Raw genomic sequence first — 19,326 nt, 5'->3', positions numbered from 1 at the left:
CAGAGACCAGGGGATGTCCTTAGGAGCCACATCCCACTGTCAAAAACTAACAAACTGTAATGGACAGCATCGATTATACTATATATTTATTGTTCTTTGTTCCTAACGAAGGTCTAAAGACTGAAAAGTTGTAGTGTATTGCAAGTGTCCAGGTGTTCTTTCTTCTCTAGCATGTGATTATTTGTATCAGTAACTAAAGTGAAGTGAAAAGCAAGCTCCTCGTGTAATAAAAGTGTGTGATTAGAGGAGAAACTGAATATTTTATTTTTGTCTGCAGAAGAACAGCAGCAGAGAAAAGATTGACGGATCTCCACAAAGATCCCAAAATCCTCCAATTTCTCCACACTGTGAAAAATAACAAATACCACAGGAGTCCAGGAGATTGAGTAACAGCAGTGATATAATGCAGGAAGAGGCCCAGTGTGTGTGTGTGTGTGTGTGTGTGTGTGTGTGTGTGTGTGTGTGTGTGTGTAATAAAATACAGTACATGTGCAGAGCAGCACTCTCTCCTCTCTGTCCAGCAAGTTTCCTACAAGAGTTTTATGCGTGTGTAGATTTTCCACTTTGTCGTCTATCATGTTCACAAGACGTATTTCCTCTTGTTTCTCTTCCCTACTTTCTTGTTCTCTGCTGCACACCACACACACACACACACACACACACACACACACACACACACACACATCGTCCATCTCTCTGTGGTGCTAACACGAGGACAAGGCATGAGGACAGTTTGTAAACCATCTCCTAGAGAGCAGATTCCTATCGTAGAGGAAGAGGGGTGGGGGAGGGAAGGGAATCTGAGGATCCAGACAGTGTTAAGGTTTTGGTGGTGCTTGTGTGTGTGTGTGTGTGTGTGTGTGTGTGTGTGTGTGTGTAGAGAGAGAGAGAGAGAGAGAGAGAGAGAGAGAGACACACAGAGAGAGACAGAGAGAGAGAGAGAGAGTCTCAATGGAGGCACACTGTTCAAACAGCAGATGTATGATCATGAGTCCATGATGGCAGCAGTATGTAAACACAAAAAGGGAGACTACACACCCAGGGAAGATAATAATGTGTGTGTCTGTGTGTCTCTGTGTGTGTGTGTGTGTGTGTGTGTGTGTGTGTGTGTGTTTTTCTCTCTCTTTGTGTGTGTGTCTCTCTGTGTAGTTGACCTTAATAAACTCTTTTGGGGGCCGATTAGTTTGAAAATACTGAAATATGTGAACACACACACTGAAAAAGTGCACATACACACTGAGAATTTGGACATGCGCATTAACAAAGTGCACACATGCAATAAAAACATGCACACACACATCGACAATGTGCACATACACATTGAAAATGTGCACACATGCAATGATAATTTCAGTGCACCTCGAAGTTGCTGTGTTGTAACAGGAAGGTAAATCCAACCTTTATTGTTGGAATGAACTGACATCATCTGGACACACACACACACACACACACACACACACACACACACACACACACACACACACACACACACACAGAGTGTTTAAGTCTGTTGCCATTGGATAAGAATACGAACACAGCCATGTTGGTGTCCATGCAACCTTTAATGAGAACTCCCATAATTCTTTGCTCTCCCACTCGCTCGTGTACACAAAATGAATGAAAAAGAGAATCAAGCTTTATTGTAGATGATTCATTGATTGATAGTTATTGCACTTTACCCAACTCGATCATCTGCCAGTTTATTAAATGATTAACTCTTTAATAGAATACAGGTTTTAAAATGTAAAGAGTAACTTAACAACCCCTCTGAAATGTCGCTTTCACTGACCTCCAGTGGTTTAACTCCTCACCTTGCTGCAGTGATGTACAGGTGTACTCCAGGACATCACTGCGTACAGGACACATTTCTTTCTTTCCACTTTCCTGCATTTCAGCTGTTGGTGTTAAGTTACTCTTCAATTAAAGACACATGAATCGAAAAGCAATCCCACTCCCTCATTTTATCCTAATATAAATCATTTAAAGAGAGAGGGCTCATTATCAATCAGAGTGAACGAGACTCTTCGGCAGAGACAACAGTTACGCGTCACCGACCAGCACGTAGCGCGAGAGAACGAGAACGCAGAGTGAGGCGAAGTGAGTGAAGTAGGAGACGTGGATCACGCTTTCACCACTGCCGAAGATACTGCCGTCGTCGTCGGTGGTCATGGGAGGTGTCCATGATGTCCATGGACGGCTGGTAGTGGTGGGACAGTTGAAGTTTTCGTCGCTGTCATCTCCTGAGGAGTTGAAGGTAACAAAGCCAGGTTTGCTGCTGCCAGTGATGTTGCTGATCCATTCCTGGTACTGGGACACACGGGCATAAACTCCAGGATTCTTAGGCAATCCGCAGCCGTTACCAAAACTCACAACTCCACTCTGGACCCAGATTGGACCGTTCTTGGTAACCAGGGGCCCTCCTGAGTCTCCCTGTGGAAAGAAATAGTCGATAGTTGTTGGCATAGGTCAGGATGTAGCTTTTAGAGGAAGCATCTTCTCTGCTGAAGTGTGAATCCTGAACTTATTTGTCTGACTGAATGTTTTGAGAAATTGTATGCTCAGTCCATGGATATCCATGTTTAGCCTAACTTAGCTCAAAGACTTGAAGCAATGGGAAACCCTGAATCAGAAGGATAAAACAAATGACTTTCAACAAATACACAAAAAAGTAGTGGTCACCTGACATGAATCCTTCCCTCCAGCTTTGAACCCAGCGCAGATCATGTTGTCTGTGAGTTCAGGATAGGCGCATTTGCATTGATTGTTTCCCACTATTGGTACATCTGCCTCCTGCAGGATGTCGGCAGCGGTACCTAATTGGAGATATTTCAAAGGGAAGGTACAAATCAGTACAGCTAAGAGCTTTGTGCAGTGTTTTTGTTTTCATAGGGTTGGCCCATCAAAACCACTCTACTTTAGTCAATCAAGAGGTTAAACTTCCTTTTTAGAGCTTCAAATAACTAATTAAAACTGAACTTTAACATCCATTTTTGGGTAAAATTTGTTTGAGGCTTTATGACCTATACTTCAGTCAGCCACCAGGGGGCGATTAAGATTATTTGGCTTCACTTTTAGAAAGCTGTCATGTCGTCCGTCTTTATATACGTCGATGACATAGACTTATACCTGTACAGTTAAGATTTTCCACAAAAATAATGGCATGGCATAATGGCAATGTGCTAGCTTAAAGTGCCACTTTTTACACATCTGTGTGCATAATGGAACACCTAAGTACTTATTATTCATCGTTTATTATGACAAAAACATACTGCAATGTTTGTCTTTAATTTGAGACAGTCTTTAAGCTTACCGTTGTCAGTCCTGCCCCAACCAGTGACCCAGCTGTTGACCCCGGTGTAGAATTCGCTGTCTTCTGAGGCTAAGCAGACTGGATATATGTAGTCGGTAAAGTTCACAGGGGCAGACAGCTTCAGAAGACATACGTCGTTGTCGTTGGTAAACTGATTGTATCCACGATGGCACATGGTCTGAACGACTGTCCGAGACACTTCATTGGGGTTTGGACCTGACTGGCTTTGGCGTCCCAAAAAAGCTGTTATCTCGCTGTCATCCCTTTTTGAAAAGAAAGAAGCAAAATAGTAAAACTTTCAGTGTTCAGTTAACCCTTTAGCCCCCAGTTACACCAGGGGCCAGATGTATTAACTATGTGTACGCACAAAAAAAAATTAGGGACCAGGCACGTGTCTCTGTATGCAAACAAATGCTTAAAGGTGTTTCTGCATCCACGTCTGCATAATTGTGGGAGTGGAAATGTGACTTGTGCATGTGCGCCCGTCTCCACAATGATTTAGATTTATAAAAGTGAGAAAGGCTTTATAAGTCTGGGAAAAAGAATGCACATTTCTGTCTACACACAGTTTTTGTTGTGAATCTACACAGTGTTTTACACACATGGCTCTTGGTATCTGTAGCTGGATACGTTATCTGGAAAATGACGGTGGTTCCCTTACGCTGATATGCAGTGAGCGGCTGTCAGCACCCACAGGTCGGAAATTAGGGATCCTCCGCAGAATTGACCAAAAGCAGAGTTTAAACTGGCTTGCCAGGGCCAACTTCCCGGAGGTGCATCTTGACCTCCCACAATTTTGGTGTTTAATGTCGCCATACCACATTCTGACGGAAGAAAAAATAATTAAACATGGATAATGTGTAACAAAACCTCATGAATAAAAAATATGTCACATTTCTTTGCTAAAACTACTACTACTATGCAACACTTTGGTTTTTAGCTCGGACATATTGGAGGTTTCATATGAAGCTCAGTTTCCCAGTTGGACTGTACGACTTGGATGTTGATGTGAATGGTGTCTGCAAGGTGGACACTTTAAGTTATTAAGTTAACTTCCATATGATGGGAACGCAACACAAGAACGTCACGCTACTTCCTCCTTCAGAGAGCTTGCTTGTCAGGAAGATGTGCCCTCCCGTCATCAAGCATTTGAATAAATTAACAATGCTTATTGAATGATACTTAAGGTTGTAAATCTCTGTTAAAGCTTTTAACATCATTTAAAGTTTCCACAGAACCCAAAAAACACAAAAAACAGTTGATTTCTTATTTATTGGTCTGGAAGCTGATTTATCAACATGAATTAAAACACTTATTTTCACCCAACTATGTAAAATATAACATAACACTTACATATGATAAAAACTGTATTATTATATGTTCTCTTGACAGACAGGAAGTTAGAAAATAAAACAATGGAGTCGAAGCAACAATGGAGCAAGCATTGTTTCAGCAACAATGGAGTTGGAAAAGGAGTAAAAACTTTAAGAACTTGTAAAGTTGGAGGCTTACTTGGTGATTGTGATTGACAACCTGAAAGTTAGAACAAAACAAAAAAAATCAGGGTAGGGCAGATTATGACATTTGACAGAACATACAAAACCAACCAGAAATATGTGACCCTGAACCCTCATTGTTTTTTTTATATTTTTTTTATCTCTTTGTGTAACAAGATCTGCACCAAGATCTCAGATCGACGATTTTGACGCTACATATTTACTTCTGAGTGCCTCATAAGATAACTCGATAAGATAACATTGTTCTCAAAAGAAATCAAAAACCTGTTTAATGAACCTGTGAGACATTTACACACAAGGACACTGTGGGAAAAAGCAGAATTTAGCTCCAACATGGACTAGTTTAACATTTCGGGATTGGTGCCTAAATTGTTAAGAACCTGTTGGACTTTTTGCACCTTTATTATTTAAATGACGGGAAGGTCCTTTTTGAATATCACTGCAATGACTGAAAATATGTTTATGTTTATGTCCGTGAGCGTAGTGCTATCGATAGGCATCAATCTGCTGCCCCATTAGGCTTTTTCTTTTGATTAAATATGACAATATCATACAAATAGAACAGAAATTAATAGAAGACATTTTAGTAACTTTAACTGGCTTGCTGATTCATTTTAAATTAAATATATTATTTAATGAAATATTTGTTCTGTAATTTGAAATTAAAGGTTATCCTAGATTTCTGCTATTTTGACCCAGTCAGTAGGATTGCTTTGAGCCTTTTCCTCACATCATGCGGCAAAGCTTTTTGATACAGAAAATATGTATATTCATCACTTCTAGTCTAAAACAGTTGCACTTCCTTCATATATGATATGAACCAAGTACTAAGAAACATTTGTTATTTTGTGAAGAAGAATCAAACGTTGTCTCTTACCTTTGGATGAGAGAAGGATCGTCACCATCAGACCAGACAGAAGCTGGTAGAGAGCCATTTTACTCTTTTACTTTCACACTTCTGCCTGCTTCAGTCAGTTTGTCCCCAACTTTAAATACCTTTTTTCTTTATGCTCAGCTCCACCCACATTTGAAAACCTTCCATGAAAAGAAGCATAGTTCTTATTAACTGACCTCTCCACATAGCTTAACTCAAGCTTAAAGATGAGCATCAAGTCAAACATGTTTATCTTGATGCCTGCCTTTTGTCTGCAGCTTACATGTACTGTATGAATGTACCTTAGAAGAATGCATTTGTCTAATATATTGTGTAAGAGGTGAAAACAAATATCTCAGTTAAGCTCGTGATTATGGTTAAGGACAACAAGACTCCTACGTGGGGCACGTGTCCTCCTCTGGCCAGGGAAAAAAACACGTATCTCCAAATCTGGTGATTTTAAACTTGACCTTTTCGGACAGACAGAGAATGATTAAGTGTTCTTTTATGGGTGGAGACAATTATTCAACTTCCTAAGCTGTGTAAGCAATTTAAACCCTCATGGATTAGCTGGAAAATGTGGAATACAGGTTAAAGTTGACTTCAGACACATCAGACACATGGTGCTCACAAGATAACATCACATTAATATGGCTGTGATATTGATTATGTTGAAGATCGGATATAACTGTGTATTATTGATATATAACGATCACGAGTGCCTTCTGGTTGCCTGGTGGTGGATGTTTGTTGTGTGTTAGAAGCAGAAAAAATGGGCAGCGTAGGATTTGAGCGACTTTGACAAGGTCCACATTGTGATGGCTAGATTACTGCAGCTCTTGTGGGGTGTTCCCGGTCTGCAGAGGTCAGTACCTATCAGAAGTGGTCCAAGAAAGTAAAAGCAGGTGAACCTGGAGACAGTGTCATGGGACACCAAGGCTCATTGAAGGCTCGCCCGTGTGGTCCGATCCAACAGACGAGCTTCTGTAGCTCAAACTGCTGAAACAGTTAATTCTGGTTCTGATAGAAAGGAGTCAGAACACAGTGCATCAGTCTGTTGCAATAATGTTATGGCTTATCAGTGTAACTTTTTGCTTTTACTTAAGTATGTAGGACTTTTACCTGTAGTGGAGTATTTCCACAGTGTGGTATTGTAAGTTAGTGGCGATAAGACTGATCGTTGGTCTTTAGTAGTTGACCTTTAATAAATTGTTTTTTGGAGGACAATTAGTTAGAAAACACTGAAATATGTGAACACACACACTTAGAATTTGGACATACACAGTGTGCACACATGCAATAAACATGCACAGACACATCAACAATGTGCACACATGCATTGGATAAGAATACAAACACAGCCATGTTGATGTCTATGCAACCATTTAATGAGAACTCCCATAATTCTTTGCTCTCCCGCTCGCTCGTGTACACAAAATAAATGAAGAAGAGAATCAAGCTTTATTGTAGATGATTAATTGATTGATAGTTATTGCACTTTACCCAACTCGATCATCTGCCAGTTTATTAAATGATTAACTCTTAATAGAATACAGGTTTTAAAATGTAAAGAGTAACTTAACAACCCCTCTGAAATGTCGCTTTCACTGACCTCCAGTGGTTTAACTCCTCACCTTGCTGCAGTGATGTACAGGTGTACTCCAGGACATCACTGCTTACAGGACACATTTCTTTCTTTCCACTTTCCTGCATTTCAGCTGTTGGTGTTAAGTTACTCTTCAATTAAAGACACATGAATCGAAAAACAATCCCACTCCCTCATTTTATCCTAATATAAATCATTTAAAGAGAGAGGGCTCATTATCAATCAGAGTGAACGAGACTCTTCGGCAGAGACAACAGTTACGCGTCACCGACCAGCACGTAGCGCGAGAGAACGAGAATGCAGAGTGAGGCGAAGTGAGTGAAGTAGGAGACGTGGATCACGCTTTCACCACTGCCGAAGATACTGCCGTCGTCGTCGGTGGTCATGGGAGGTGTCCATGGTCTTGATGGTGTCCATGGACTTGATGGTGTCCATGGACTTGATGGTGTCCATGGACTTGATGGTGTCCATGGACGGCTGGTAGTGGTGGGACAGTTGAAGTTTTCGTCGCTGTCATCTCCTGAGGAGGTGAAGGTAACAAAGCCAGGTTTGCTGCTGCCAGTGATGTTGCTGATCCATTCCTGGTACTGGGACACACGGGCATAAACTCCAGGATTCTTAGGCAATCCGCAGCCATTACCAAAACTCACAACTCCAGTCAGGACCCAGATTGGACCGTTCTTGGTAACCAGGGGCCCTCCTGAGTCTCCCTGTGGAAAGAAATAGTCGATAGTTGTTGGCATAGGTCAGGATGTAGCTTTTAGAGGAAGCATCCAGCCTGCTGAAGCTTGAATCCTAAACTCTTACTTGTGTTTTTTGAGAAATTGTGTGCTCAGTTCAGCCTAGGTTAGCTCAAAGACTTGAAGCAATGGGAAACCCTGAATCCAAAGGATACAACGACTTTCAACAAATACACAAAAAAGTAGTGGTCACCTGACACGAATCCTTCCCTCCAGCTTTGAACCCAGCGCAGATCATGTTGTCTGTGAGTTCAGGATAGGCGCATTTGCATTGATTGTTTCCCACTATTGGTACATCCACCTCCTGCAGGATGTCGGCAACGGTACCTAATTGGAGATATTTCAAAGGGAAGGTACAAATCAGTAAAGCTAAGAGCTTTGTGCAATGTTTTTTTTCCATAGTTAAAAGATGAAAGTTGAGGAATCACATACTGATATAATTTACATCACGTTTCCACTTCCTCCCACCTATATGCCTGGACGACTCAATCAATCAAGAGTTTAAACTTCCTTTTTAGAGCTTCAAATAACTACTTAAAGCTGAACTTGCACATCCATCTTTTGGTAAAATGTATTTGACATGTACTTAGATTTTTTAGTTTGTCCCCTCTGCTAACATTGAGGCTTTATGACTTTATGTCTCTATATATGTCGATGACATAGACTCATACCTGTACATTTAACATTTTCCACAAAAATAATGGCATGGCATAATGGCAATGTGCTAGCTTAAAGTGCCACTTTTTACACATCTGTGTGCATAATGGAACACCTAAGTACTTATTATTCATCGTTTATTATGACAAAAACATGCTGCAATGTTTGTCTTTAATCCTACAGTCTTAAAGCTTACCGCTGTCAGTCCTGCCCCAACCAGTGACCCAGCTGTTGACCCCGGTGTAGAATTCGCTGTCTTCTGAGGCTAAGCAGACCGGATATATGTAGTCGGTAAAGTTCACAGGGGCAGACAGCTTCAGAAGACATACGTCGTTGTCGCTGGTAAACTGATTGTATCCACGATGACACATGGTCTGAACGACTGTCCGAGACACTTCATTGGGGTTTGGACCTGACTGGCTTTGGCGTCCCAAAAAAGCTGTTATCTCGCCGTCGTCCCTTTTTGAAAAGAAAGAAGCAAAATAGTAAAATTTTCAGTGTTCAGTTAATCATTTAGCCCCCGGTTACACCAGGGGCCAGATGTATTAACTATGTCTACACAAAAAAAGGTGTTTCTGCATCCATTTATGCATAATTATTGTAAATGTAACTTGTGCATGTGTGCCCGTTTCCACAATGATTTAGATTTATAAAAGTAAGAACGGTTTTATAAATCTGGGAAAAAGAATGCACATATCTGTCTACACACAGTTTTAGTGTGAATCTACACAGAGTTTTATGCACATGGCTCCTGGTATGAACATCTGTAGCTAGCTACGGTATCTGGAAAATGAGTCTGATCCACTGGCCTTTGCTTTTACACCTTGTATGAACGTGTTTTTTTTCCAGATACAGCTTACATGATTACAAACCAACACACATTAAGTTTATAAAAGAAAACTTCCAACAGTGTTCCCCTTACTCTGATATGCAGTGAGCGGCTGTCAGCACCCACAGGTCGGAAATTAGGGATCCTCCGCAGAATTGACCGAAAGCAGAGTTTAAACTGGCTTGCCAGGGCCAACTTCCCGGAGGTGCATCTTGACCTCCCACAATTTTGGTGTTTAATGTCGCCATACCACATTCTGACGGAAGAAAAAATAATTAAACATGGAGAATGTGCAACAAAACCTCATAAATAAAAAAAATATGTCACATTTCGCTGCTAAAACTACTACTACTATTGGATGTTGATGTGAATGGTGTCTACAGGTGGAAACTTTAAGTTATTAAGTTAACTCCCATATGATGGCAACGAAACACAAGAACGTCACACTACTTCCTCCTTTAGGGAGTTTGTTTGTCAGAAAGATGTGCACTCAAGTCATTAAGCATTTGAATAAATTAACATTGCTTTTCCCTGATTTTCCGGTCAGACAGGCTGAGCACACCTTGAACTTTGCATTTTTATATCACTACAGAATAGGAGTTTGTCAGGTTTATGATCTCAGATGGTTGTCAGAAGTGAATTTAATATCACATTTATTCACCTAATGGCGGATTTGTTATTGTATTGTATGTTCTGAGGTCAACTTGGAATAACTACCAGTAAAGACATTGCTGTCGGTTGGGGCTATGAGTGATAGTTATATTATAGAATAGATAGATAACTACTGAATGATACATAAGGTCCGAAATCTCTGGTAAAGGTTTTAACATTATTTAAAGTTTCCACAGAACCAAAAAAAGAACCAGCTGATTTCTTATTTATTGGTCTGGAAGCTGATTTATCAACATGAATTAAAACACTTATTTTCACCCAACTATGTAAAATATAACATAACACTTACATATGATAAAAACCATATAATAATATGTTCCGCTGACAGACAGGAAGTTAGAAAATAAAAGAATGGAGTCGAAGCAACAATGGAGCAAGCATTGTTTCAGCAACAATGGAGTAGTTGCACAATGTCAGTACTTATATATATATATATATATATATATATATATTTATACTATCTATTGTCTATTTGGCCCAGAAGAAGGAGTAAAAACTTGAAGAACTTGTAAAGTTGGATGCTTACTTGGTGATTGTGATTGACAACCTGAAAGTTAGAACAAAACAAAAAGAATTAGGATGGGGCAGATTATGACATTTGACAAAACATACAAAGCCAATAGAAATATGTGACCTTGAACCCTCATTGTTTTATATTGTGCAACCTGTTATTCTTTTATTGTCTTGGTCACATTTTTTCTCAGATCCACGATTTTGTTGATTTTGACGTTACATATTTACTTCTGCGTGCCTCATAAGATAGAGATGAATAGAAGACATTTTAGTAACTTTAACTGGCTAGCTGATTCATTTTAAATTAAATATATTATTTAATGAAGTTTTTGCTCTGTGATTTGAAATTAAAGGTACTACTGTTTCTGCTGTTTTAACCCAGTCAGGAGGCACTGGGTCTCCTAAAAATTATGTTTGCATGTTACTATATTGTTAAAAACTAATAATACCTACTAGGATAATGTTCAGAGACAATGTTTTTTAAAACACTACATTGATGTATCAGAAGGATAGCTTAAATAAATGTACCAATATCATTCCTGTCCTTTAATTATTCATTATTATTGGAGAATAGACCAGAAATTAATAGAGAAATACAAAAAACACTTTAATTACTTTAATTGGCCAGCTTTTATATATCTACTTTAGTGTTTTTTTTTCTTATAAAATATATTTTTTTAAATGAAATATTTGCTCTGTAATGTGAAATTAAAGGTTATCCTACGATTTCTGCTATTTAGACCCAGTCAGTAGGGTTGCTTTGAGCCTTTTTCATCAGGCAGGAAACTGTGTAAAAGCTTTTTGATACAGAAAATATGTATATTCATCACTTCAGTCTAAAACAGTTGCACTTCCTCCATATATGATATGAACCAAGTACTAAGAAACATTTGTTATTTTGTGAAGAAGAATCAAACGTTGTCTCTTACCTTTGGATGAGAGAAGGATCGTCACCATCAGACCAGACAGAAGCTGGTAGAGAGCCATTTTACTCTTTTACTTTCACACTGCCTGCTTCAGTCAGTTTGTCCCCAACTTTAAATACCTTTTTTCTTTATGCTCAGCTCCACCCACATTTGAAAACCTTCCATGAAAAGAAGCATAGTTCTTCCTTTTTTACCGACCTCTCCTCAAACTTGAATATGATTGACATGTTTATCTTGATGCCTGCCTTTTGTCTGCAGCTTACATATACTGTATGAATGTACCTTAGAAGAATGCATTTGTCTAATATATTGTGTAAGAAGTGAGAACCAATTTCACAGTTAAGCTCGTGATTATGGTTAAGGACAACAAGACTCCTAGGCGGGGCACGTGTCCTCTGTGGCCAGTGAAAAAAACACGTATCTCCAAATCTGGTGATTTTAAACTTGACCTTTTCGGACAGACAGAGAATGATTAATTGTTCTTTTATGGGTGGAGACAATTATTCAACTTCCTAAGCTTTATAAGCAATTTAAACCCTCTTTGATTAGCTGGAAAATGCATCGTCACAAAGCTGAAAAAGGGTTGACTTATCAAACACATGGTTCTCGCAAGATAACTGAAGTGAATAACACTGATTATCTGGTTATCATGGCTCCTGTCAGTGGGTGGGATATATCAGGCAGCAAGTGAACATTTTACCCTCAATGTTGATGTGTTAGAAGCAGGAAAAATGGGCAGCGTGAGGATCTGAGCGACTTTGACAGAGCAGACTGCGTCAGAACATCTCCAAACCTGTAGCTCTTGTGGGGTGTTCCTGGTCTGCAGAGGTCAGTACCTATCAAAAGTGGTCCAAGTAAGGAAAAGCAGGTGAACCTGGAGGCCAAGGCTGAAACAGTTAATGCTGGTTCTGATAGAAAGGAGTCAGAACACTTCAATACTTCAGTATTCAGGACTTTTACTTGTAGTGGAGTATTTCCACAGTGTGGCATTGTAAGTTAGTGGCGGTAAGACTGATAGTCGCCCCCTGTTACGAGCGAGTTAACAGCCGTGAACATCGTGTGTGCGAGCAGGTTTTCGTCAATGTGTTTCTGTGCAGAGCTTTTCTCTCCGGGCTGTGAAGGACAAAAGGCTGGCTGTCAACACCAACACGCTTAACGTCGGCCAAGGCATGCTGTAATGGTGGACGCAATCACTTCCAGATGACAGACAGAGAGGAGTGTGTGTGTGTGTGTGTGTGTGTGTGTGTGTGTGTGTGTGTGTGTGGAGGGGATGTTGGGCTTGAGTTAGAGAGAGTAATAGGGGGAATGTCACTTCATTGTGGAGGGAGTTACCTGGTTTACATGCAATGGAAAGACAAAAGAAGAAGGGGCTGTAGTAAGGGTAATATGTGTGTGTTACCGTCAATAGCAGGCGAGGAAAGGACACAAGGAAAGGACACAAGGAGACGATCCTGTCTAAGAAAAGCAGGAGAACGACTACTTTGATATAAATTGCAAGATTACATGAAAAAGAACACAACTCTCATCCTAATTAAACATTTTTTTGGGGACTTTTTCTTCTTGAAAGTTGACATTTTGGAGATTTTTGCCTGACAAAATGTGACATTTTTCAAAAGATTTGATTAGTTTGATCAATAATGATAATAAAAATAAACTAAACAGCATTTTTCTTACCAATCTTACAAAGTTCTGTACAAAGGACAAATGAATTGGAATAAAAACATCTAAAATATTCCCAAAAGCTTTCACAAACAGAAGAAAAGTTTACACAATTTAAGAATGTTGATTTTTTTCTTTATGATTTTAATAAAGAAGTGTAAAATGCTGTCACATGAAAAAAAAGTTTAGTAGCACTTTAAACTTTTTCACATGTACAGTAAGATATTGTATAATTACACCTGCGCCTGTATATGTACATTTATCACATTTGTTTATTATAAGGGGAAAAAAGGGTTTATGTGGACTTTTAAAAGCTGATAAATCAATTTAATGAAAATAAAGACCCTTAAAAATAGTCCTATTAGCCTTTTTTTGAGGTATTAAAGTTTGTAGCTTGTTTTCAATATGTATGTTTATCCACAGTTGTATGCTACAACACTGTATACAGTCTTTTACGATCATTATTCACATCCACCTCATCTTTTCAGCGGCAAAAACTGTACATGTGCTGGTCTTAAGTCTGCGTTCTTCTTTTAGAAATACCAGTTTATGCGTGAGAAAAGACTTTGTACATGTTAGCCCCAGGTCTCGCATATTTCTGTGCTATAACACCATCCCTACCTCCTGCTTCTGAAGCTACTACAACAGCTGCCACTTCATCTACTGCTGATGTGAGTGTTGATGGAATTTTGCCACCCTGCCAGTCTGCATTATGTCGCTTTGATACAGTGGTTCAACAAGTTTTAACGCATTTAATTGTGCCAACTTAATATTTATGCATAGTAAAGTGTGTCAACCGGGTTAGAGCTCCAACAAGGTCTTAAAATGTAGTTAAACGGTCTTTAAAAAAGGCTTTTAATGGTCTTTAGGATTCCTACATTTACCCTAAAGTGAACCTGCAAGAATCCACATTTGAGCTCGACAGCGACGTCCTCTGACTGAGCTAATGCCAGAATAAAGAATTCACCGGAGAGAGATTAGGAGCTCGGTCGAGAGGAGACGAAGCCTGGCCGAGTTCAGCGGGCCGTCTTAAAAAAACGAAAGTATTTTATTGGCAGGGTGTTGTGGTCTGAGGAAGCTGGGCGAGTGAGGAGGGACACAATAACAGAACACACAGTTCTGCCACTGAACACATGGACACCCTGATGAGCTCTGTGTGTGTGTGTGTGTGTGTTCATGCCGCCTGCTACCAACCCACATACCTGGCAGCCACGAGGCTCTGTGGTTTGGACGTGGTGTGAATAAACAGTATGTGTGTGTGTGTGTGTTTGTAAACAACTCACAGACCTGCTGTATCGTGTAACACCCTGTTGTTTGGTGTCATTTATGAGTCACGCTTATTCCGATGAATCGACGCTTTGTGTCCGGTGTTAGCCAAATTCTGCACGGTTGCGTCACCTATTACAGTCGGTGTGGAAGCTGCAGTAGTTGACCAACTAAAAACTGCAAAAGATCTGATTTATGTTATAAAATTTATATAAATAAGATACTTTCTAACAATGAGAGTTGGGTTTTTGGTCCTTTACTTTCAATGTTTATACAGATTATAAGTAAAAAGTTAAGTAAAGTATAGTTTCCAAAACATGTGTTTAAAGGGACATTGTTTAGGAATTTCTCCCATCTAGCCTCGCGTTTTCAAATGCGTATTGCAACTACGGTAGCCGTTATGTACCAAGAAGCCTACCTGTCGAGGAGAAAGCAGGCAACTTCAGCGTCCCTTTGAAAGTCTTTCTCCTTCAATAGCTCTTTCCACCTGGGAAAAGCTACCCCGATGTTTACCCTTGTTTCTAATTCCCTTTTTTGGCGATGAGGATTCCTTCTCCTGTGGCTCGGCATAAGTATGATCCTCCATTATGAACTAAAGTGCAGTGCAGACTTTCAAATGTGCCGGGGCAGTGACAAGCGCCTCTCACTGATCTCCTTCTCCGTTATAGCTGGTTTCAGTCACGTGACGCTGGCTCTGAACGAAAATGCGTTGTGGATTAGCGAGACAGGTAGGCTAGTGCTTTATGTCCCTCTGGCGATTATAGTTTTTCAAATAGCGGAACGACATGGAAGTGTCCATGGACTTGCAGTCCAATGTATATACAGATAAGAAATTCTTCACTTACGAGGATAAGTCAGATCATTGGCAGAGGTAATATTTCACCAATGAGAACACATTTATGAATGAAGACATTGATTTTAGTTAATAAAATACTTAAAACACTACACAACGTCCCTTTAAGAGTATTTTCGAGTCTGTAGGCACACCAATGTCACAGTGTACTGACACACCCTATATATATATTTAATATTTTTTAATGTAGCTTACTTTAGCTTGTCATAAACGACATTTATTTTAAGCAAATGGAAAGGACATTTGAGTTTGGGTCAAGTACACGTCATAAAAACAAGGTTTTTTATATCACTTTTTATAGGTTGGATTACACTGAAGTGTTAGGTATTTATTTTGCTTTAGAATCTGGTTGTTACTAGTGTCTGTTCCTTATTTTGATTATATCACAAGTGTTTGTTTTGTGTCTTTTAATTAAGTGTTTTTTTTACTGTTAAAACACAGTTGGAAGTTAGTTTTTAGCCATATCTGGGACAATAACTGTATTGTGCTTAATGCCATTTTGTGCCCCCTTTTTTGTGTTTATTATTGTTTGATTGTTTCTCCATCAATAAACACAACACCCGAACTTTGTATCCCTGTAGAAATTGTTTATGTGGACAGTTTTATGAAGACATTTTCGGAAGTTTTTCTCCTGAAATATTCTGCACAATTTAAACTGAATAATTCCAAGTAATTATTAAAAGAAATTATAAAAAGCAATGTTTTTTTGGTTTTTTTTACAAATGTTGCACAAACATCTGTTTTCTCTCCACCACGTCTCCTCCCTCAGCAGAGAGACTGGGTTTCTATGGTTACGGGGACTCGTGCACAAACCTCCGTGCAGCATTTTCTGATGCTGTTTTCAAGCCGTCGTTGGATATTTTAATAACAGGCTTTTCTCCTGTAATTGTATTTTATGTTATGAGCTCAGGTTGGTGTTATTGGTTATAAAATGAGTCTTCTTTACTCGTCCGTGCAGCTTATTACTCCAAATGTGTGTGTGTGTGTTGGTGCGTGTCCTCTATCTGTCCTCTGAGTTCATTAGTGCCCTGTGTGAAGCAGGCACTCTGCCCTGTCACACACACACATTCACAGCTTATTTACTTGTTTTATTGCACTGCAGACGCTCGAGTGCTGCTGATTATTTGGTGGAAAATTTCACTTCACTTCACCACTGTCGTTTGAAATTGTTACACTAGTTTTCGATGCATTATGATGCAATTGAACCTTTAACCCTCTCAACAGATATATTCGACGGCTTTTTGTAACGTAGGTAGTTAAAGTAAAGAGCGTCTATTGTTTAATACTTATAACTTCTGCCCTCATAAGTATCTTTACTTTGTTTTGGGTACTGTCGCTCCCTAATGAAGCCGGTGCATACAGGTTTATGTGGCAACAATGTTCCTCTTGACACAAAATTCCCAAAACAAGAACAAAGTAACAAACAAACAAAAAAATTATGCGTCAGCTAGGTTCAAGTGAGCTGCAGTTGACTAGCTAAACTAAGCTGGGGTTGGTCGGCTGTGCTTGTTCGTCAGTCAGTCCCTCCATAAACAACCATTAACTCGAATTCAACCAATCTCTGTGAATTCTGCACAAATTTGCATATTTAGTTTCCACAAATTTGACCAATCATCGTAGCTTCCGGTGAGTTTCACTAATCATAGCAGCTAAACGTTACCAAACTACTGGCACACTTTACTTACTGGAACAAGCTGCTTTAATTAATTATACAAAACAACTATTTTCACTTTATTCCAAAATTTCATGGCAAAAAAATGCCTAAAAACATCAAAACATTTTCTAGAAAAGTTGCTGTGAAATCAAGTTTTTTTTTTGGGCTGCAACAAACCTAAAAACTGGTTAATGTCCAAAGGTCCAAATAGATATAATGTTACTCTAAATATGATTGTAATTTATTCTCCAGCATTCAGCGTTTCCATGTTGTCACATTTGGCCAAAGCCCAGGATGCCGCTCGCTCGCACTTTACAGACTTACGGTGTCACTATTAACAGCGGTCTTATTAAAGTAATATAGAACCTTCTAAAGATGGTTTAAAACCCATCTGATCATCTGTGATATCGTTTGATTATCAAACAAATCAAAGAAAATTAAATATAATTACAACAAAGAAGAGTAACATAAACACTGAAGTGAGATAAAGTGGGATGAAAGTGGAACAAGCTGTTACTATCAGGAAGAAACAGAAATGCTGAATTTACTGTATAAAACATGAAAATCAATGATGTTTGTATTGTTAGAGGAGTCAGCGATGCACGTAGGGGTGTGTGTGTGTGTGTGTGTGTGTGTGTTTTATTTGCATCTGTTGCTTTGTGTGTTGCCTCTTGTTTGTGTGTTTATCTCTGCTGGTGTGTGTTTATGTGTGTGTGGGCAGGGCTGACGCAGCAGAACTAACTGCAGCGTGGCGAGCGAGAGGTTGGGGCGCGCACACACACACACACACACACACACACACACACACAGATGTATACTCACATACAGTAATGAAAAGTAATGTTGCACAAACTACACACAAATACATAAATTCGGACATTGACGTGACATTTAAAATCATGTGTTGCCTGCAGATATGTGGACAGACAGTGTCTCTCACACACACACACACACACACACACTGTATCATGTGAATTGTCACCGTTGACAAGTTCTGTGGCTAGAAAGAGACCACGTGAGAGTGAGGGAGAGAAAGTGTAATGAAAAGGGGTGAGGATGGGAGAGAGAGAGAGAGAGAGAGAGAGAGAGAAGAAGAAGAAGAGAGAGACACCAGGAGCAAGGAGGAGGAGAACAGGGGAGTGAAGCAAGAAGGACGAACAAGTGGACAGACGATAGAAAGGAGGAGAGTGTATAGAGATAGATAGATAGATAGATAGATAGAGGGGAAGAAGGGATGCGTTGGAAAAGGAGGCGATCGCCAGCACAGGGGAGGACGGGTGATGATGAGGATGAGGAGAAGAGCTCAGACACCTCCTTCAGAGTGCATTTCTTTAAAGGTAGTGTGTGTGTGTGTGTGTGTGTGTGTGTGTCTTCGTCCTTTGCACGTGCCCAGTTGGCCACATGTCGTTTTTTATTTATTTTTTTGCCGCATTTGTCTCGTCGTCTCAAGTGTGTTCTGTCAAGTGACCAGTCAGATCATCGATATGTTGCCGTCTCTCTCTGTGTGACTGTGAGATTTGGATCCTTTCGTACTTTTCCTAAAATGATTTGTAGCATTTTTTAGACGTTAGAAATATAATTTATGTTGATTGTGAAGAAATGTGGGCATGTTGAAGATGTTGGTAAGCTGCTGTCTCACACCTTAGGGCTCAGTATCGTATGTCGATGCTTCAGTGTGTCCATCTCCAAACTCTCAAGCTCCAAAAAACAGGCAGAAATCATAGTTTTTTTAGCTCTAATTCATCAATTTAGTTAGTTCTTATATGGCTGCTTGTGTTTAAATGACTCAATTAAGCTTTTTTTAACACGAAACTTAGGTGTTTGTCTGTACTAGTGTTGTTTAAAGCTGCACTAGAAAATACTTCTATATAAACAATGAATCAAATGACTGTGTGTCGTGTGAAAGATGTAGCTTGTGGTGGCGAACCACACCAGAAACTTCGCTGCTGTTTTCATTCTTCTCATAACCGAGAGAGAAGGTAATCAACCCGCCGTACTCAACCTTTCAGACCGAACAGGAGAGAAAGGTGGAGCATTTAACACCTGGAGCCAGATGTTTACCTCTAAACTATGCTATATACTACTATTTTTTTCTATCTTTATCATCATGGATCGTACATAAAACTAGGCTATTGGTGCTGATTAAAGCCATGGTATAGTTTTGTTTTAAAAAGCATATCCTGGGGTAAAAATGTCAAACAGGACACTGCTGGGAAGTTTGAGGGTCCCGTTTTGGGGGCTGATAAATTA

The 19,326-nt window shown here is 39.6% G+C and overlaps 2 protein-coding genes across 5 annotated transcripts in view; one reads left to right on the top strand and one right to left on the bottom strand.

The window, feature by feature from the left end:
• Nucleotides 1–19,326, top strand: part of nhsl2 (NHS-like 2) — a 156,654-nt gene that overhangs the window by 9,244 nt on the left and 128,084 nt on the right. The window contains exon 1 of one of the 2 annotated variants that reach the window (XM_051400423.1): nt 18,169–18,413. The exons of the other annotated variant lie outside the window; for it this stretch is intronic. Within the exon in view, the coding sequence (XP_051256383.1) occupies nt 18,311–18,413 (103 nt within the window). The 5' untranslated portion in view covers nt 18,169–18,310. Of the gene's footprint in view, nt 1–18,168; nt 18,414–19,326 lie in introns of those variants that run through there. 2 annotated transcript variants of the gene reach the window in all.
• On the bottom strand, nt 1,544–11,801 carry LOC127363685 (serine protease 27-like). Of its 3 annotated transcripts, none has more exons than XM_051400481.1 (6): nt 11,648–11,788; nt 4,823–4,843; nt 3,972–4,134; nt 3,311–3,573; nt 2,680–2,813; nt 1,544–2,430 (listed from the first exon to the last, which is right to left on the bottom strand). In XM_051400481.1, exons 1-6 carry the CDS (start codon nt 11,703–11,705, stop codon nt 2,041–2,043), a joined length of 1,029 nt encoding a protein of 342 aa, XP_051256441.1. In that variant the 5' UTR covers nt 11,706–11,788; the 3' UTR covers nt 1,544–2,040. The 3 variants fall into 3 exon arrangements, with proteins under 3 accessions (XP_051256441.1, XP_051256440.1, XP_051256439.1); XM_051400480.1 differs by lacking the exon at nt 11,648–11,788 and adding an exon at nt 5,705–5,843; XM_051400479.1 differs by lacking the exons at nt 1,544–2,430; nt 2,680–2,813; nt 3,311–3,573; nt 3,972–4,134; nt 4,823–4,843 and adding exons at nt 7,068–8,017; nt 8,241–8,374; nt 8,901–9,163; nt 9,627–9,789; nt 10,732–10,752 and having other exon boundaries at nt 11,648–11,801.

The sequence above is a fragment of the Dicentrarchus labrax genome, unplaced genomic scaffold, assembly GCF_905237075.1.
Source record: "Dicentrarchus labrax unplaced genomic scaffold, dlabrax2021, whole genome shotgun sequence".
Classification (NCBI taxonomy): domain Eukaryota; kingdom Metazoa; phylum Chordata; class Actinopteri; family Moronidae; genus Dicentrarchus; species Dicentrarchus labrax.
This window is presented reverse-complemented; position numbering and strand designations above follow the sequence as displayed.